The following is a 21,702-nucleotide window of genomic DNA, read 5'->3' as shown; positions in this document are numbered from 1 at the left end:
TCTGTAATGCTTGCACTGGAGGACTGCACTTCTCTCCTAATTGTTGGACCTAGTTTTACAGTGAAGGTTTTTGGCTAAAATAAATCTAAAGATACCAGCTCACGCATGTCGTTTTGTTTTTGTTTTTCTTTTCAATGACGCATGCTGTGTGATGTTGGCAGGTCAATGCTTTACAGCCAGTGTTCTGCCAGTCAGTCATCAATTGATGTTTCACAACAAAATCGCTGCAGATATCATGGATACATTTTGCATGTGTGTGTGCATGTGTGTGTGGCTTTCTTGTGTATTTTTCCTGTTTTTATTTCATCTAGGTAGAGCCCAAGGACCTAATTAAGCCTGTGCCCATTGCATCTCCAGCCGTGCCCAAAGTTTCATCCACAACCAGCATGGCCTTCAATAAGGCTCCCAGGCCCTTTGGAGCTGTGTCCTCCTCCAAGGTCACTTCCATCCCATCACCGTCATCTGCCTTCACGCCTGCCAGTTCCAGTCTTCCATTACGTGCTTCCCCTACACCTCTGGCCACTGTCACGCCTCCCCCATTCACTGCCTCAGGAGTGCATGTTAACCTCAAAGCTAATGCTGATCAACGTTGCCCTGTGCTGAGTGCCGCAAAGCCTACCGTTAATACCCCATGGCAATCCCCACACAATGCACCATTCAGCGAAAGGGCCCCAGAGGTGACAGAGGGACAGCAGAGTGGATCCAGAGAGAACCAGGGTGACAGTAAACAGCAAAATGGGTAGGTCGATTTAGGGCAAGTTATTTTCCTCTTCTTCTTCCTGTTTTAAAGGTCTCAAAAGTGCTTCCTCGGTAATTCATTGATTGCGCTTTCTATCTGAAATTATAAACGTAAAAAAGTCAAGTTAGTTTATAAAAGTGTGATCTGGGCAGATCTATATAGAAGGAGCTTGTTTGATTTTATAAACCAGACTTATAAATTGAGAGTGCTAAAGACAGTAAACACCAAGCTGCAATGTTCGACAGTTCACAGCAATTTAAGAATGACTATTGAAGATTTTTTTAGGGATGCGGTGGCTCAGTGGCTAAGATGCTGAGCTCGTCGATCGAAAGGTTGGCAGGGAACCTTTATCTTTACTTATTGAAGATTTAAATGCACAGCAAAGCTCATTGTATTGTAGATGTTTTTTAGGGGAAAAAAGATTCACCTGTTGTGGAAATTTTTCCTTTTCATCTTTCCAACCAAGCATTTTCTATTCTACATTCCACACAGTTTTCTTCTTTTTATCCTTTGTAGTAATACAGGTCTTTTTCTGTACTTAATGACTTTCCCCTACATCTTTTGTTCTTATCCTACTGCAATTTTCATTTTCTTTTTAAATTTGCAACTATATTATGGTTCTTGACTTACATCACCAACAATATGGATTTGTAAAACATACGTATAATACATATATAAGTGTATATTATAATTATATTTATAATATAAGTATAAACATGAGCCGTGGTGTCGCAGTGGTCAGAATGCAGGATTGCAAGCTAATTTTGCTGACTGTCAGTAAAATGAGGACCTACATTGTTGGCATTGTAAACCACTTGTAGAGAGGGCTGTAAAGCACTATGAAGTGGTATAGAAGTGTAAGTGCTATTGCTAATTCAGTTGACTGCCAACAGTTTGATTTTCAAGGTTAACTCAGCCTTCCATCCTTCCAAGGTGGGTAAAATGAGGACCCAGATTGTTGGGGGCAATATGCTATTTAGTATACTGTTTTTGGTGTAAGCCGCCCAGAGTCTTCGGAGAGTGGGCGGCATAGAAATATGAATAATAGTAATAATAATAATAATAATAATAATAATAATAATAATAATAATAATAATAATATATGCCAACTCTGTAGATTGCTTATAGAGGACTGTAAATCACTGTGAAGTGGTATATAAGTCTAAGTGCTATTTCTAAGTATAGAGAACATAATTAGATAGGTTTTACCCCTAAACCAGGGGTGAAGTCCAGCAGGTTCTGACAGGTTCTGGCGAACCGGTAGCGGAAATGTTGAGCAGTTCGAAGAACCGGCAAATACCACCTCTGGCTGGCCCCAAAGTGGGGTGGGAATGGAGATTTTGCAGTATCCTTCCCCTGCCACGCCCACCAAGCAACACCATGCCCACCAAGCCACGCCCACAGAACTGGTAGTAAAAAAATTTGGATTTCATCACTGCCTTAAACCTATATAAAGGCATGATGTATTGCAACAAGAATACCACAGCAGTGCTAATGGTATTGCATTAAATCAAATAGTACACAATATCTGAATTGAAAGAATCGCAGCATCTGTTAACAGAAGATGTGAGAGTTCTTTATGCTAGATTTCACTACAAGCAGCATTCCTTGTGCTTTGCGTACAGTCACGTGATCTCATTTTGGGCAACAGGCCCACATTTATGGTCATTTGCAGTATCCTATGGTCAGATGACTTCAATTTATTACTTTTTTTTGGGCTGGAACTGGCATTTACAGGAGGCATGGTGGCACAGTGGTTAGAATGCAGTATTGCAGTCTAACTCACTGCTCAGTGCCAGGAGTTCGATTGTGACCAGCTCAAGGTTGACTCAGCCTTCCATCCTTCCGAGGTCGGTAAAATGAGGATCCAGATTGTTGGGGGAAATATGCTGACTCTGTAAACCGCTTAGAGAGGGGTGTAAAGCACTGAGAAGTGGTATATAAGTCTAAGTGCTATTACTAAATGCTTCCAATTTCCGGCAAAAAATGCCCATTGCAGACAGTAAGTTCACTTAATGACTATATTCACTTAACAACCGCCACATAAATTTTGTAAAATCAGGTTGGTCACATGACCTGCTTAACAACCAGCATGATTTAGTAATTCCAGGCTCAATTACAGTCATAAGTCAAGGACTACTTGAAACATTTTGTCAAATTCCTTTGTAATTGTGAGAAGCTGTTCAGCCAGTAATGGGAATCTGAAGAGTCAAGTTACAGTATGTAGTGAAAATAGTCATATTTCATTTTGAGGAAAGCAAGATGGTAGAAGAAAAGCTCAATCTCCCAATTCATGTTTTAATTTCCCATAGTTTTAATTTTTCCTCTCTCTCCCACTTAGTACATTCTACTAAAAAAAAGAAGGAGTTCATGATTCTGTAATTTATACAGCCGATTGTTAAGTATGAGTCCCCAAAGACTGTAGTTCTAGCTATTGGAAGAGATACAGAAAATTAAGGATCTAAAAGTTTGAGCTTGTGAAACCCTTGTCAGTTTTAGTAACTATTATAAGAGTGGATCAGAATCAGGCTTAACCACATCTAAGGCTGCAGCTCTGTTTCCTGACTAGAAAAGATTGGCGGTGGTAATAGAAGATAGGCACAAAACAAAACAAAAAAATAAAAAACAAAAAATGGTGTGGGAAACCAAGACTAAAAGAAAATGATTTCGCAGGGTTTTGAAGTTACTAAGGCATAGATCTAAAAGAAAGCAAATCATCAAAAGGACTATCAAATACATTGCATAAAATAATCCGTCATGTTCCAATTTGCTTATTCATAGTTGGTTCCACTGAAGCAATGTGTATAGGTCTCAAATTATAGATTGTTGAAGCAACTGAACTTTTGCTCATTCAAATTTTTTTCCTCAGACAGCACATTTCTTTCAGTAAAATACCCACTATGCAAAAATGTCCCACACACTATGTTACGTAGAGGGCATAGCTATTGTTATTAGTCTTAAGGGCATAGCGTTGTATGCAGCCACCCTATCTAAAATAGAGAGGATGAATTCCTGATAAATCTCTCAGTACATATAAATATATCTTGGCAATGCTTCGGGCACCCTGGCACAAGGGCTTTCGCAAATTTAAAATACAGCCCTGCCATTCAGCTGCATTCATTAGCATTCAAAAATAATTTATAACAACCAAAATAACTTTGTACTAAGAAGACAAGCGAAGTCTTTTCCCCCAGGCAAGATCCAGTCACCCACTGTAATTACAAAACAATTTTCTTGACAGTTAATATATGCAATTGTTCCCTTTGCTTTCTGAAATCCTGCTATGAAAGAGCTTTTGCCAACTATCTGTCTATAAAGGAGTCCTACACTAGCCTAGACATTTAGATCTGTAATCCTATCTCCATTTTTAAAATTGGTTGGTTTATCAGTGTGGTTTGAATTAAAGACTTTTTTGAACCAAGTTGTTGAACTAAATCAGGGGTGTCAAACTGGATTTCTTTGAGGATCAGCGTTGTAGTTGTCCTCCATGGGCTGGTTGAGGGGGAGACAGGACAGCCGGCAGACGGAATGGACGCCTCCTGCAGCACCCTGCTGGCCAAAATGCCCATGCCCCATTTTGGCTAGCAGAGTGCTGCAGGAGGCCGTCCAGGCTGAAAACGGGGCGCGAGAGACCATGTGCCCCTTCTTGCACGCCGTTTTTGCTAGCTAAGGGACTGCGGGCTGGTCTTTTGCTATTTCCAGACCAGCACTGCGGGCCAGACCTAAGCACCCCACAGGCTGGATGTGGGCCGTGGGCCTTGAGTTTGACACCCCTGAACTAAATGGTTTTGATTTTTCAAGCTTTTAAGTTTCATAATAAATGAAACCAGTAGGGTCAGCCCAAGTGTTATCTCTCTGTTCTTTAAAACTGACTAAGGTGTCCTGACAAGGTGCAAAATCTGAAAATATGGTTTCAAATGATGCTTGTGCAGTTATTTGTGTAAGAAGAATTTGCTTGCACATGAAGGATCTAGTGCTGATTAAACAGTGAGCTCTTGCACTGCCCTTTTTTACAAATATATTTAGCGCTTAGTAATACAATCTGTTTACTGAAACAGTCATAGATGGTAGCACTATATCTATTCAAGCAATGTAGTTTGAGATTAAACTCTAGCCAATTAAAAAGGCCTTACTTTTGTCTCTTAAGGAAATTGCTTGCGGAGATTAGAAATCAATTCAGAGAAAAGAGAAGTTAATTTGTCAGTGTATAAAATGAGAAGACCGGTGATCCTTGCATCCTCGAATGAAATATTCTCATAAGCTTAACATGAAATTCAATGCTAAATAAAGATTTATATTGTCAATGTATAAAATGAGAAGACCGGTGACCCTTGCATCCTCGAATGAAATATTCTCATAAACTTAACATGAAATTCAATGCTAAACAAAGATTTATATTATAAGGAGCATGCAGACATTTAAAACAATTACCGTATTTTTCGGAGTATAAGATGCACCCCCCCCTAGAAGTGGGTGAAAATTTCAGTGTGTCTTATAGATCAAATACAGGCCTGTTTTTGGACTCCCGAACCCTCCACACTTCACGTTTTTGCCCTCCCTGGCCCCCAGAAGCACTCTGCAGGCCAAAAATGGGTGTGTTTTTGGCAAAAACAGGATGCAGGAGGGTTTAGGAGGCCAAAAATGGGCCTGTTTTTGGCCTACAAAGTGCTTCTGGGGTCCGGGGAGGGTGAAAACGCAACGCGTGGAGGCCAAAAACTATTTTTTATTTTCTTCCACTAAATCTAGGTGTGCCTTATAGTCCGGTGCATCTTATAGTCCGAAAAATACGGTATATGCAATTATTAAGCCTGCCACAATTTTGTATGCATAGAGGTACAAGCTTATTGAAAATTGAAGGCTTTGCCTTAGGGCAAATATGTAGAGAATTATAGAGAATTGGGCTGTGTTTGTGTTTAATATTTCTAGTTATTTTTTAAACATATTCTCTGTTTTATATTTCCTTTTTGAGTCTTTTTGATCCAAGACACTCTTGTTATCCAATATACCTGATACTAATCATCTACGGCAGGGGTGTCAAACTGGCGGTCCAAGGGCCGGATGTGTCACATGCAGGCCACACCCACCCCACAAAGGGGGGGGGAAATCACAATTCGTCATGTGACCCTGTGAGTTTGACACCAGTGATCTAGGGAAACTCATGGTAGAATTGACACTTTAAGAGCATCTACTTAAACATTGTGCTACATCAACTTTGAACAAAAATATAATAACTGAGCAATCCTGAAAGTCTGGATATTTGCCTTGAATCCATTTTTAGGAAAATAGAGATGTTATTGTAGCCTTTATCAGGTGTGGGTTTCAATCGGTATTACCACCGGTTCGCTTTGTGCACGCGCTTTGTGCACGCTTTGCTTTGTGCAAGTGCATTAAATTTCAGAACAGCTGAGGCACGGCAATCCGTTATGCCGCACCTATCAGCTGAGCTAAAAATGAATGAATATAGATAAGTATACACTCAGGGGTGGGCGGGAGGGCCGAACTGACGGTCGGAGCGAACCGCTTCACTTTCACCTCACCATCTCCGCTACTGCTCGTCCGAACCGGGGAGAACCGGTAGCAACCCATCACTGGCCTTCATCCAATATTGTGTTTGGTTGTTTTTTTTTTTTTTTTTGAAAAGTTTTTTATTTTTTTAAACATAAAACATAAAATACATCTTTTTAGAGCAAGGATTTGATCCGGTATAGAGTAAATACAATTATTCACATTCCCTCAACCAATTTTGTTCCAAATTTTATCCATTTACATCTTTAAAAAAGAAAAGAAAAAAAAAATATTATTCTAAACATTTATCATTCTATGTCGCCCTAAATTCTAAACAATTATTTCCAAATAGACATCATTCCAAATTTTTGTCATTTTAACAATCAATGTTTCATATATATTCCTCATTTATAAGACCCATTACATTGAATCTATATTGTACCCCTCTTAGATGGCAGCTAGTACCCATAATCTTAACAAAGAATATTTTCCTCCTCTCTTAATCGTTTCTAAATCAATCGACATTTCCATCTAAAATTTATCACTCCCAAAATACTTTATTTTGAAGTCTAATATTTAACTGGTTCATAACTTAAATAGCTATTTCCCAACAGTGTTTTCCGCCACTTCTATCTCTATTTATTTAACTGGTTCACAGTTTGGCTTAACTATTCTCCAGTATTTTCTCCTCCACTTCCTCCTAGGTTTATTTTTTGGCTGGTTCATATCTTAATCAGTTGCTTTCCAGCAATGCCTCACCATCTCCGCTACCGCTCACCCGAACCGGGGAGAACTGGTAGCAACCCACCACTGGCCTTCATCCAATATTGTTGAGTCTGCATGTTTTTGCAATCCACCTATCTAGTTTTTCCAGAAAAGATACCAGTAGATAATGGGATGAGGATTTTGTTCATCAGCCATTTGACAGAGAGTCTGAAGCTGATTAAGACTGAGGTGTAACTCAACCAAGGTCACTTAGTAAGTTTCAGTAACTAAGGAAGAGCTAGAACCTGATGTTCCTTGGTTCACCAGCTTAATACCACCTTGGTCCAACCACCAACTTACGCACTGTACAACATACTTCTTCCCTATTTCTGAAAATATAGTGGTTTCAACAACTAAATGAACTCAATGTCTATGGAGATTCTCAGTCAACCAGGTTATGGTTGTACCAAAGGTGCTTTTTCAAGAGCCAACTGTACTTTCTGGTTTTTCTTTGAAGACGTTTCACTTCTCATCCAAGAAGCTTCTTCAGAAACTTCTTGGATGAGAAGCGAAACATCTTCAAAGAAAAACCAGAAAATCCAGTTGCCTCTTGAAAAAAAAACAAACAAACACCTTCGGTATAAACTCCACTGAACTCCAGTTACGTTTGTTGTAGAGTAATATGTATGATTACTGATGCTTTATTTTTTCTCAAAGATAACATTAATTTAACATTAATTTCTAAGTACAGAACTGCACCTCTTAATTTCATTTAACTAAAGTAGTCGGATAAATATAATAATATTACGAATTGTCATGTTTGTCTATAGAGACAGAAACGGCTTATTTCCACTTCATTGGTATCAAAAGTAATTCAGTAGTAGGAGCATATGACACCTAGTGGATGGATTAGCACTTCTTAGACCAAAATGGAGAAGCAAATATTTTAGTGTCTTATGCAAATCAGTCACTGTATAATCAATAAGTGAATAAAATATCTAATCTATCCCACTTCCTATATAAATCTGTCTTAAAAATAGAGTGGTCCTTAAATTTTCGCAGTTTATCCATTTAAAATCAACATAATGTCTTCCTGAAGAAGAACAGATACTCAAGATGGAATTAGCTAGATAATGACGTAAAGGCACACCTTGAAAGGAGTTTCTGCTATGGAGCAGTGAATAACTAATCCAATGTATCTGAAACTTGGCAACTTTAAGATGTGTGGATTTTAAGTCTTGGCTGCTGACTGGGGAATTCTGGGAAGGTAACAATCCACATATCTTAAAAGTTGCTAAGGGTCAGAAACACTGGACTAGCAGTTTGCTCTTTAAGTGTCTGCATGTGTTTTTGCTTTGAATTGCTTTCTTAGTTCACGCATGAAAATTATTATTTTTTGCATTAGACGGATCCCTTGGGCTAATCACAGGATGAAATAGATTATTTATATTGGTTTGAAATGTGTGAAAACACTTAAACTTACATGTTTTGGGTATGATAAATTAGAACAGTAGGGAAGTTGCCACAATAAACATATTGACTTTTTTTCACCCCCTTTACAGGTTACAACAGTGTCAAAGTTAGTATTTCTTTCACTAGAATGGAGTTGTGCTTTAAATAATTGGCATGTGTGGCTGTCCCAGAATTAAAATTCTGCAAAACAGAGTCTTGGCTTTTGAAGTAAAGCAACATAAATTGTTTGCATTTTCACTGGTGTGTGGTTTTATTTACAATATTAAATTTTGTCATGAGTAACTGGCAAACAGTAGAGATAATAACAGCGAGTCTCTTTTTAATGTCTGCAATTAGACATTAAAATGGCTGACTCTTTTTTTCTATCAAGATAGTCAAATGTTGCTAAATGCAGTAAAAATGAAAACATTTATTGGAATGAAATTTAATTCAAGGATTTTTCAGCCTCTTTCTTGCCTCTTCCCTATTCTCCCCTTGACTTAGGGAAGAAATAAATTTACCATGACTTTACCTTAGCTTGTGCCGCCATCTTGTGGCATGTTGTGGTAGCTGTTGGTAAAAGTCAGCAAGAAATTATTCTAGAAAAACCAATTGGAAACTGTTAGCTTTACTTAATATTTATGATTAAATGAAACACTTTTTTCCTATCTGTCTTTAATATTACAATTAACTTTCATTAACTCTTTTTTTGCTCCCATTTTCTATGTTATTCCTTATCTGTACTTGAACATCCTGGAATCGTATCCATTGTTTGTCTCTTTTCTGTCCCTCATTCCTTCAGTAACCCTGATGAGGTGTAAGTACTTTACTAATCACTCTCTTAATGTTTGAGCTACAGTTTATATAAAATAATTGCTGTATTCTGTAGGTAGCCATTTTGAATTAACTTCCATTTCCTCTAAGTTTGGTAATAGGCTTTGTTATAATTCTTTTTGCTTTGTTGAAAGAATGGAAATAAAGTATGCAGTAAATTAACTTTCTCCAATTGCTGTTCTCCAGAAGTGTTGAACTACAATGGCCATCATGCCTCTTTGGGGTGTATTCTATGACCTAGGAATGATCAGAATTGTTGGCATTGTACTGTGTTTCCCCTGAAAATAAGACCCAACCAGAAAATAAGTCCTAGCATGATTTTTCAGGATGCTTGTAATATAAGCCCTACCCCCAAAATAAGTCCTAATTAAGTTTGTCAGCCATGCGGATGCATTTAGTACCGTATTTCCCTGAAAATGAGACCTAACTGGAAAATAAGCTCTAATGCATCTTTTGGAGCAAAAATTAATATAAGACCCGGTCTTATTTTCAGGGAAACACGGTAGTACATTAGTAGAATTGAGAAAGATACTACATTGGGAAAAGTTGAATCTGAAAAGTATATCCTTTCCCCTTCTTTCTGTCCAGTATTTTATATACAGTAGATAATTTTAATCTATATTCAGTACAGGGGTACCTTGTTACTCATCGTTAATTGGTTCCAGGAGGTGTGATGAGTATCAAAAATGATGAGTACCAAACAATTTTTTCTCATAAGGAATAATGTAGTGAGTCAAAAGGCAGTTATAGCTTGTGCATTGAGTATCAAGCAGAGAATGAGTACTGGGACAAAACTTTCGTATCAAAATGTGTTGAGTACTAAATTCAATGAGTTTCAAAGCAGCTGAGTACCAAGGTACCACTGTAATTATTTTTATTTTTTAGTGTATGATGAAAACATGACAAAGAGAAGTAAATTTATATGCTGAATTACTGAATTCGCTCATAAAAAAGAGAAATACAGTATCAGAAAGTTTAGGAAGGAGTTTAATACTAAACATCAGAAGAAAGATCTGAATGACAAGAGGTGCTCCAGAGTGAACATGATGAGTTTCTGTGAGATAGAAATTGTTAAGCAGAGATGGAAAAGTCACCTGGATTTTTAGATGGCCTTTGTGATCTTCTTATATGAGATTCTATAATCCTGTTCAAAGGGACACAATGGCTCAGTGGCTAAGACTCTGAACTTGTCGATCAGAAAGGTCGGCAGTTCGGCAGTTCGAATCCCTAGCGCTGCAAAATGGAGTGATCCCCCATTACTTGTCCTAGCTTCTGCCAACCTAGCAGTTCGAAAGCACTTAAAAAATGCAAGTAGAAAAATAGGGACCACCTTTGGTGGGAAGGTAACAGCGTTCCGTGCGCCTTTGGCATTTAGTCATGCTGGCCATATGACCACGGAGATGTCTTCGGACAGTACTGGCTCTTCGGCTTTGAAACGGAGATGAGCACCACCGCCTCCTAGAGTCAGGAACAACTAGCACATATGTGTGAGGGGAACCTTTACCTTTACCTTTTTATAATCCTGTTCAGGTATTGTTAAAAAAGGACCAGTCACAGTGTGGGTTGCAATGAGTAGCCTACCTTCTCAGTAAAGTTGAGCTGATGATGTCCATGAAGTTGCCCAGGTGGAAGGTAGTTTATAGTGGAGAGCCTTTGCTTATTCAAAAACAATTATAAAGGATCCTACATTTGGAAGAAAAAAATATCAATATGCCCAGTAGTATCAAACAGGGTGGGTTTTTTTTTTTTTGCTTCAGTAGTAATTGGTTATATGCATATGATTAATATGCATAATAATGATAAGCTTAAGTGAGAAATTGAGTGTAAAATGAGGCTCAAGTAAGCCAATACAGTTTCTTCCTTGGGAAAAATAAAATTATTATTAAATTATTTTATTTGGTGACTTGTTAATAGTACCAGCAGTTAAACTTAATACTTATAATTCTTTTGTCTTTCTGTTTTCTTTCTCCTCCTTACACTGGACTGTCTTTGTATTCTGTTCCCTTGCTCTTTCCAATACGATAAAAGGAAAAACCCACCTAAACGGTAATAGCCCAAATCGTGTCTTTTTGAAGTTCAATATTATGTGCCTGTATTTTTGAACAGGGTGGGTATGGGGAGAGGGAGCAAGTTGTGATAATTTACAGTTTGTCTGAAATGATTCTGCAGATCCATAACTAATTTTTGTACCATTCCAAATTCTACTTAGGTTATCTTTTCTACCAATTTAACTATTGCCTTTCTCTCCTTATTCTTCTTTACTAAATAGTAGAAATACGACTTCCTTCCTTCCTTCCTTCCTTCCTTCCTTCCTTCCTTCCTTCCTTCCTTCCTTCCTTCATCTGTCTTTTTTGTTATCTTGCTATAAGACAAAATCTTACCAATTGTTTTGTATTTAAGAAATCTCTCCCCCCTCCCCCAATATTTATTCTTTATCTACCAAAGAGGGTGTCCATATATGTAGGATCATAGAATCTCAGCCGGGATCAACATTGCAAGTTAGCTATCTTTAACACTTGATCGACTTCATAATATTTTTTACATTTATCATTAAATTAATATAATAAACTATATGTTAGAACAGGTATAACAGGGGAGAAAAAAAGCACAAGAACATTTCTGTACAGTATTTTTTCCTGGAAGATGTAGTTTTTCCTAGAGCCCAATACAAGGAGATACAGCTTTGTGCTATCTTATTAAGAAATGTTCACTGAATTAAATGGAAGGATTCTATGAATTATTTAGCTTCTGTTCATGCAAGTTCTGATGTAGATATTTGATTGCAGCTTATGTTTCTTAAAAAAGGAACAGTTGAAACCTGGGTGCCATGCACTTTAATGTTTTAACCTAACCTGAAGGAAGCAAAAATTTACTCCAGCAAGATTTATATTAAATACATATCATTAGCATCTTGGCCTTGATCTATGTAACTGAAAAGTCAGTGTCATTCAGTTGTCTTTCATTTATGGTTTTATTGTTCTTATTCATTGTATTAGTCCACCACGGAAACACATTGTGTACAGAAATACAGAATTTTTCCATCCACCGGTTCATAGCAACAACAGCAAGAAAAGACTGATTGAAGATACTGAGGACTGGCACCCAAGAACCGGAACTACTCAGTCACGTTCTTTCCGTATCCTTCAACAGATCACAGGCACTGAACGTAGTAAGTATCACTCATGACGCTTGTGGTGGTCCGAGCACTCTGCCAACGAAAATGGGCTCTGTGGCTCCGTTTTTGGCTGCGGCGGCCTCCTGCAACTTTCTGTCAGTAAAAATAGAGCTCAGGAGGGCTATGGGCGGCCCTCCCCAGCTCCATTTTCACTGGCAGAGGCACTGTGGGTCGGTCCTTCGATGTTTCTAGGGCATCCCTGCAGGCCAGATCTAAGCACCTCATGGGCCAGATCCTGCCCTCGGGCCTTTATCTAACAGAAGAGAATATCTATTGCTCAGGTTGAACTGTGTAAGTCCTTGATGCTCTTTTAACTTGGTTGTTTGCTTGCAGATGTTTCATTACCCAACCAAGTAATGTTACACAAGTGTACTCTCAGGTTCAGCTTCTGGTCATTCACTCACAGGCCTGGAAAACTGCCACACTCAATCCCGAATCAACTGAACACTGAGGCACAAATGGTTCTTTAAAATACACAGACACCCAGTAAATTTAAGATAACAGCAAACTCTTATTGATATATTTTTGCTCTTACACATTCTCCCTCTTATCCATACTTACCCGGCATCCACTATGAGGCTGCCAGGTACTACTAGAGAGAGGGTTGGAAGCCGCCACGTTTTGGGATCTCAAAACAACTCAGAAAGGCTGGGCAGGTTTCAGGACCTCTTTTTATCCCCCAAAGTTGATGGGGAGGGACTTCCCATGCAGACCCAAGTCCTTTGTTGATGAGACTTGGGGAGGGGATTCCCATGTGCTTAGACCCAATTTTTGTCCTTTTGTTCCTTTAATGACTTGGTTCCCTTTTCTGAGGGAGCTTTTCCTGACTTTTGTCCACCCTTCTTACAAGCTTTCCCCATGTTTAGGTATGGTGGCTTTGCTCTAGTCCAGGGGTTAAACACTCAAAGAGCCATTTGGACCCATTACCCACAGAAAAGAAAACACCGCGAGACACAAAACCCTTTTGACATCTAAAATGAAGATAACACTGCATATTTTTTTTGTTACCTTTATGCTATGTATAAAAAAATGATAGTGTGTTGCATTTATGAAATCAATGCACAGCTGCAGAGAAAACAAATTTTTATTTCTCCATGCAACAAAAACATTTTGAACTCTGGGGGAAAAAAAAAGAAGGGTTGAAAAGCTCAATAAATCACATGCCGGCGGGTGTCACACATTTTTTTTTTAATTTGATTTATATGCCACCCTTCTCCAGAGACTCAGGGCGGCTTACAATGCGTTAAGCACACATTGGTGGTTGTGATTCATATTTTGAGCAACAGGGAGCCACAGCAGAGGGATGAAAGAGCCACATGTGGCTCCAGAGCTGCGGGTTGCAGACCCCTGGTCTAGTCCCACAGTAACAACATCATGATGTTATCTAGTTGGGTAATGAAACATCTGCAAGCAAATAACCAAGCTCAAGAGCACCAAGGACTGCAATATATAACTACAGAATTACAATAATAAAGAACTCAAGGGTCATACATACATTGTATATCTATATATTTACGCCTTGTTCCTTGAGGATTTTTTTGCAGTAAAAATTATATAAAATATATGGATCGACTTTTTGCCAAGGTTAGACAAATCTGTCCATTTCTTTAGTTTCTAATTTTTCTCACTTTAATATTTAATTCAGCCTATTTCCACATGATTAATGTTTTTAAAGGAAATGCATAAAGAGTAGTAGTTCAGCTTTGTGAACCCTCCAAAGAAAAAAGAGATCATCTATATTCTTACCCTTTATCATTAATGCTGTATAACTATAATCATCTAAAAGTGATTTTTTTACTTTTTAATTAAAAGGAATTAGTAAGAAAATATAGCAGCATTATATATTTGGCTAAGGTTGAATGGTAAAGAACAAAACAAAAATAAATATGTGAGAAATTAATTCTGTGACCCAGGTAGTTTTTGAACTTGAGTTCTTTTCACGAACTAAAGAGCAGATGCTTTGAAAATGGGAAACTTCTCAAAAGCACTTTGCAATACATTGGAGCAAGTGATTTGCTGCATGTAATAAACCCAGATGGGTTATAAAATCCATAAAATCCAAAATTATAAAAATTTACAGAATTTTTAAATGCAATTTAAACTGCTGGCAGGGTGGGCTACATATGCATCTTTTAGAGCAATGATGATTCTCAGTGATGTTATCAATGTACCAAAAATTCGGAAAATGCCCAATTTGACTCTGCTGGTGTGTCACATACACACAGACAAAAGAGAAACAATTCATAACAAAGATTCGCTTTAGATAGTCAGATGGGTGGCACATAAAATAAATAAATGAATACATAAATTGCAAATACATTTCAGTTTGTGTCTCAGAAAAAAATTCCTACCCGTGGCAGTTCTGGGTCACATGAGGCTTGGAAACTTTGGAGAATGATCTGTGTCTTCGAAAAGAGCGGGAAAACACGCCCTATTCTTGCATGGTTTTTGATGGCTCCAGAGGCAACGTGAGAAGAAGGCCCTCTTGTGTGACTTCCAGAGGCTCCAGAGATCACATGATAGGACACCGCATTCTCATAACACCTCTAGATGTGCCACCAAAAATGACATGGCATGTGCAGTGGTGGGATTCAGCCAGTTCTGGCCGGTTGAGGCGAACCAGTAGTTAAATTGCTGGCTGGCTCTGTCCCGCCCCTTCCAGGAGTCCCCACCCGCCCCATTTTGGCTCCCAAGTAAGTACAGGAAGGCCTCCTAAGCCCAGAACGGGGTGGGGAGCTGTGGCGTCCTCCCACGGCCCATTTTCACTCTCAGGAGGCTTCAGGGAGGCCTAGGCCCAAAATGGGGCACGGGGGACGGTGCGTCCTGTTTTTGCTCCCAGGGAGGGTGCAGGAGGCCAAGTGCTGCCTGTCACACCTTCTGGCCACTCCCACCCAGCTAGTCATTAGGAAAGATAACCGGTTGTTAAATTATTTGAATCCCACCACTGGGCATGTGTCATAAGTTCACCATCACTGTTTTAGAACACCATAAGACATTTGTAACAATAGGATGTTTAGATATTAGTTTTGTCATAAATTAAGGATAAAAGTTTAATGGATCAGTGAAGAAATGGCAACTTCATGGAAACTGAAAGAATGGTTTATTTTGTTGCAGTGAAAGAGCCGGAATCCGACAATCTAAAGAAGGCAAAGTAAGATAATGATTTGATTTTATTTTTTTTAAAAAAGATATATTTGCATGGTTTTGCTTTGATGTATTGAAAAAAGTCTTTAAGATGTCACAAGATTCTTTCGTTTTTCCATAAACTCTGGACATTTTAAAGTTCTGATTTTTGTTTGTATGGCATGTTTTTTTTAATAAATTGGGATAGGCCTAGAATTGCCCATTTAAAATTGCTTTTTTAATGAATTTGCATAAAATTGAATATTTATGTAGACATCTAAAGTTATTAATAATACTTACATAAAAATGGAATGGTGTCAGCAGTAGAAAGGGAAATGTGAAAAAGGAGATACTTTTTTTAAAAAATAGAAACAGTAATCAGACGTTTAGAGGCAATTGTTTAATCTTTTTTAGATGTTTTAGAAGTTTTATCTTTTTATTTAAATCTTAAGCAGATTTAAAATTATATGTTTCACTACTGACATATAGACCAATTTCGAATTTTAAAATAAGTTTTTATAACAAATAAGAACTGCAATGTTACTGCATCTTTATTAAAAAGTGATATTATCAGTGAGGAAGGCTACTGCAATTCCTAACATGTCCTGATTCCTTTAGCTTGTGAATATTTGAAATTTTACTGTGTCTTGTATCTGTCTTGATCTGGGAATAATCCTATTCACTACAACATGGAAGTATTTAAAAGAAGAGTCTGTAGCCTTGTTTTACTATTTTCTTTTAGAATATTTTATTATTAAAAACTGTACTCTGCTCATCATTACCAAGTTTTCCTAATGTAGCTTACACTGATCACAATATTAAAAAACCAAAAAAATAATTAAATGTACAATATATGCATAATAGAAGAATCACAAAGCTTCAGAAAAACATAAAATATAAATATTTAAAATATAAATGTTTTGTTTGCTTCCAGAAAGACAACAGAGTTCTAAATGTCTTTTCTGGGTAGATTGTTTTGCTATTGCTAGGTAGCGATGTATCACACCACAACATGTGGAGCAGAACTTCTGATGATGACCATAGAGAAAATGTAGGATCATATGGTAAGAGGCAGTTTGGTCCTGATTAATAGGCATTTAAATCTTAAGTGCTGTTCAGAGTTATAAACCTGTATTCTATGGAAGTTCTGTCAATCAAAATAAGTTTCTTCAATTATTGCTAGCTGGCATTTGAGCAGTTCTGTAAGATAAGCGTTTGGGATGTGTGCACTGTGTAGTATTTTGCTTCTGCATTTTTAACTGCAATTATACACAATTGTTCTAGCCCCAATATTTATTGGCAATATTAGTAATAGCACTCACTTTTTTTCCCAGTAAAAAGTTGGGTTCTGCATCAAGATAAACTAACCTCATTAATTTTACCCAACTTACCTCAACTTAGGCTCAGTGGCTAAGACGCTGAGCTTGTTGATCGAAAAGTCGGCAGTTCACTGGTTCGAATCCCTAGTGCTGCGTAACGGGATGAGCTCCCGTTACTTGTCCCAGCTTCTGCCAACCCAGCAGTTCGAAAGCACGTAAAACATGCAAGTAGAAAAATAGGGACCACCTTTGGTGGGAAGGTAACAGCGTTCTGTGCACATTTGGCATTTAGTCATGCCGGTCACATGACCACAGAGACGTCTTCAGACACCACTGGCTCTTCGGTTTTGAAACGGAGATGAGCACGGCCCTCTAGAGTCAGGAACGACTAGCACCTATGTGCAAGGGAAACCTTTACCTTTACCTTGCATACTTTATTAATAATGGAAGGAATAGCAGCTTCTATTCTGGCCTTTGAAAGTCAGCAGACATTGGCTGCTTGACTAAAGTGTCAATTCACAACAAGAAGCAATAGAAATTGGCTTTACTCATAAATGTCGACAAGTTTGTATACCGAAGTGCAAGGACAATTAGTGTAAACTCAGATGACTAATTCTGATTCTGAATTCTGCATGCTTTTGGTTTGTTGTGTAGAATGGATTGAGATGCAGACTTCCTTCCTCTTATGTCTTCTTCTGTCACTTCTCTCTGCAGGGAAAAGATCCCCCTCCACATCATAGGCCCTAGATACACAAAATTACGTGACTGGCACCATGGCGTTTCAGCACGTGTCCTTAACGTCCAATGATTCGCCAAGTCCTAAAATTTGAATGAGTCCTTTTCCTCCTCTTCCAAATGCTTTGCAAAGAAAGAAATGACAAACAAACGAACAAACCCAGCTTTGAGAAAGTCTAGCCTTTTATCTATCTTTTTTTTTCTTTAAAAAAAATCCCCTATTTGTGTATTAACAATGGGATGAACCTGCTCTGCTTCTACAAAGCCAGCATCTCTGTAAATAAAACCACCATGCAGATAACAGGTGGCATAGAAAATTCATAATGACTTGAAAAAATAGGGTGCCTTTTCTGGCAGGGAACCTGGCTCTTATCTGAAAAAGGTGCTATGTGCTAAGATACGGAGAAAGTTGAGTTGGAAAACATGCATAATCTATTTAAGCATCATTGTGTATTTCCGATACAGCTCTGGTTCGATTCAGCAAAATCAATGTTTGTTTTTTGTGTTGGATATATTTAATGGCAGAATGTAAATGTTTTCAAAGAGGTAATGGAAGAAGAGAGTTGTTGTTTTTTATGTTAGTTAATGGGTCTTAGCAATAGTTGTGTTATACAGCTCATGTTCTACTTGAGAAAAACGTTCTGAAAGCATCTGAAGTCTTCTGGACACAGATCCAAGTAAAAATTACATTGTAGAAGAAGCCATGTAAAACAGCAAAAGAAAATAGTATGACATAAATGAATATAGGTTTTATTTATTATGAAGTGGATTGTTTGGTGCTTCTTATCAATTTTTGATCATGCATATTAATTTGTAATATAATGTATTATAGCAGATGCATACTCATCTAAATTATGCTATGTGGGGCTCGAAACTACTGAATAAATACCGCATTTAATTTACTTTCTATTTTTTCTTTATATTCTTTCACAGTGTGCACATGTAGGTACCATACATAAATTTAGTCTGAAACATTACTGGGAAAAGAAGGGGCTGCTGGACAGTGAACCTAAAGAAATGATGCATTTCCTCAGTTGGTTTTTATTTTTTAACATTTAAAGAGAGCTCCCATCACACTTACAAGAACTACAAGGACAAATTATTTGTTTACATTCTTGTGTGTAACAAACTCGGATATAAGCTTTGAGGGGAAATGCCCCAAACATGAACATATTCTACATAGAATTTTCTTCTGATGTTTATTTTGTCTTTTATGATAGCAGTTGTCACTTTCTATTTGTTAACACTCTAGGGAAAGTCAAACAGAGAACGGAGATCTAAGGTAACTTAATTCTTTGACATTAATAGCACATGTGCACAAAAATTATCAAATACAGTGGCAGACTGTATTTGGTGCTCATCATATGGTTGAATTCAGAACACCAATGCCTGATACCTTCTTCTTAAAGTCTGTATTTTACCTTTTACAAGAGAGTAAATTAGTTAACTGATGCTTCATTCTTTAACTCGTGGAATTGCTAAGCTTACAAGTGTAATAAAACATCACTTCTCTTTACAATGCATGTGCACCAGATCTGTCTTCAGTGAGTTCACAAAATAGTGCAATGTGACACCTTGGTCTGTATCCTAATTATCCCACCTGCTTGTGAAACTTGTGTAAATGCTATTGTGGCATCTATTTAACAATTGTGGTGTTTTTTGCTACAACGCATTCCAGATTTCAGATTTTTACTCATGCTAAGAGTACATTTCTGTAGTTACGTGTTTATTTATAGGCTGCATATAATTAAACCTGTATCTTTACCCAACCTTAGCTTTAGTGTCGTACAGTAGCATTGGGTCAAAAGCAAAGTGAGTCAATTACATTATGTTACAAAGTAAGTTCTAGTACATATTTATTAAAAAGCTTCTAGTTCACAGATATCAAACTCACGGTGTCACGTTGCTGTCATGTGACGTTTCGTGACATTTTCCCCCTTTGCGGAACTGGGTGGGCGTGGCCTGCGCATGACGTATCTGGCCTGCAGGCCACCAGTTTGACACCCCTGTCCTAGTTGGTATCTCTCTTCTCTCTTAATTGACTGTATAGTTTTACATAGATCTTCCCATTTGCATTATAGGAGTCATAATATTGACTTTCAGGAGTAGTGTAAAGGAATGTCCTAATGCACATGGAACACTTGAAAATGTGTTGTTATATCATTGTACACTTTGGGATGAACCCTACATAATTGAAGAATCTCTGGTTTTCTGCCATAATGGAAATATTAGTTATTAGGAGCTCCTGATAAGAAAACATATTAGGGATTCTGCAGGTATTCATGGGAAATATTTAGGAACATTTCATCATTGATTTCTAGCAGAGCTGTGGAGTCGGGAGATAAATGTTCCGACTCCGACTCCGACTCCTCAGTTTTTTGTACTTCCGACTCCGACTCCGACTCCCCGACTCCGACTCCTCTGTATTAATATGCGAATGTATTTTATACATTCCTTGAAGGAAAGAAAGGCAACATACATGTCATTACCACAGGACTACTGGCTGGGAAGCCAACAGTCTACTGTATTGAACAGTTTAAGCAAAAGACAAACACAATGAAAACAACAAAGTTTTATTAATTTTTTTTTATTAATTTAATTAATCAAGTTGCTGGATAGTAGCAGCAGGCATAAACATCAGGAACAGGAACTTTACCAGTTCAAAAATACAAACCACATTATTTGGTTGTTTTAGAACAAAAACAAAGCTTATCTATATGAACCAAAAACAAAATCTGTAAAACCTAGAAATGGTTTATATTAATCTTGAAATGTAGTTATAGGCTTAGCAAATGCAAATCAATTCAATGTAGAGTTCTAAGGAAGAGAATTGCCTCTGCCAGATCCTCTTTCATAGAGGCTCTTAAGTCAGACTTTATTATTTTTAGGGCTGAAAATAATCTTTCGACACTGACTTGGGTGGGTGGCATTGCAGTAACTATTCTGGCCACATCACTAACGATCTCTGGATAAACAAGGATGGCTTCTTCAACAGTAAGTTTTGATGAGCGATCATACTTTTCAACTTCTTTTAGTGCTTTATAAAACTCCTGTTGGAATTTTTTTATTTGGACATTTACTGGTTCTGTAACGCTTATGCGACGTCGCTTTCCTTTAGCAACTTCCATTTTGTCTAAGAAGGAATCAAAGTCTAATTCTTCGTTTGAAGAAGATGATTCTGAGTTACCACTATTGCTTAAAAGAACTCCATCCTCCTGTGTAGGTATTTCAGGTCGTAATCCCTTCATGCGAACTGCTACATCATAGAGGGCCTTTTTCCCAGTAGCAATCTGTTTACTGTTCAATAAAAGTCGGCTCATTGGGTCGACATAAATAGCCGCTAACAAGATTTCATTTTCCAGCAAAAGACTCTCTCTTTTCATCATTGAAGATGCAATGCCCTCAGCTATTAACCCTCCATTTTTGTTCAGGCGATATAACAGGCTCTTCCATTCCAAGAGGAATTTACCCGGGGTTAGATCATCACATTGCAACCTCTTGGTGACAGTGAAGGGGTGAGAAAGAAGGTTCTCCAGCTCTTTTGTTTGTGTCCACTGGCTTGCAGTTAATGCAAGATTTTCATTGTCCATTTCTTCTATGAAGTCTTTAAGTTCAAGCAAACGCTTCACCATTAAATAAGTGCTTCCCCAGCGAGTTGTTTGATCCAAAATGGCTCCTTTTCCTGCACGTCTTTTCAAAATTGCATCTGTTTTTGGGGCCCTGGCTGCAACAGTTACTTGCCGTAATTTGCCAATTAATGTAGCTGCATGGCGATCTTTTAATCCATCTCTTATGGCAAGTTGCAGTGTATGAACAGCACATCGCATATGATGAATAGTAGCAAGCTTCAATGCTTCTTCAACAAAGTTGTCTAAAAAAATGTCAGCATTCTCTTCAGTTTCTAAACTTTCTCTAATACTTGCAGAGCTGTCTTCCTCTAAGTCTAATATCTGTTTGATACCTTCTTCATCTGCCTTCATCTTCTCAATTGTGCTCAACATGTTAGAAGCGTTATCTGTCACAACACATAAAATCTGTTCCTTTTTAATTTCAAAATCTTCTAGAACACCCTCCACTAACTTCTGAAGGTAATCACTGGTGTGATGTGCCTGAGT

At 37.8% G+C, this 21,702-nt stretch overlaps 1 protein-coding gene across 2 annotated transcripts in view; it reads left to right on the top strand.

Annotated features, from left to right (window-relative positions):
- The window catches only part of PDLIM5 (PDZ and LIM domain 5), a 96,118-nt gene extending 77,658 nt beyond the window's left edge, over positions 1-18,460 (top strand). Inside the window, exons 5-10 of one of the 2 annotated variants that reach the window (XM_070948829.1) lie at positions 8,512-8,528; positions 9,204-9,218; positions 11,264-11,281; positions 12,232-12,404; positions 15,525-15,561; positions 17,567-18,460. In XM_070948829.1, coding sequence (XP_070804930.1) covers positions 8,512-8,528; positions 9,204-9,218; positions 11,264-11,281; positions 12,232-12,404; positions 15,525-15,561; positions 17,567-17,660 — 354 coding nt within the window. In that variant the 3' untranslated portion in view covers positions 17,661-18,460. The remainder of the gene's footprint in view (positions 1-8,511; positions 8,529-9,203; positions 9,219-11,263; positions 11,282-12,231; positions 12,405-15,524; positions 15,562-17,566) is intronic. The other variant, XM_070948830.1, reaches the window with a different exon arrangement.
- The last annotated feature ends 3,242 nt before the right edge of the window (positions 18,461-21,702 follow it).

The sequence above is a fragment of the Pituophis catenifer genome, unplaced genomic scaffold (assembly GCF_029215685.1).
Source record: "Pituophis catenifer annectens isolate HBS135680 unplaced genomic scaffold, rPitCat1.0.hap2 SCAF_8, whole genome shotgun sequence".
In the NCBI taxonomy this organism is placed as follows: domain Eukaryota; kingdom Metazoa; phylum Chordata; class Lepidosauria; order Squamata; family Colubridae; genus Pituophis; species Pituophis catenifer.
The sequence above is the reverse complement of the archived record's forward strand: the minus strand, read 5'-3'. Positions and strand labels throughout refer to the sequence as shown.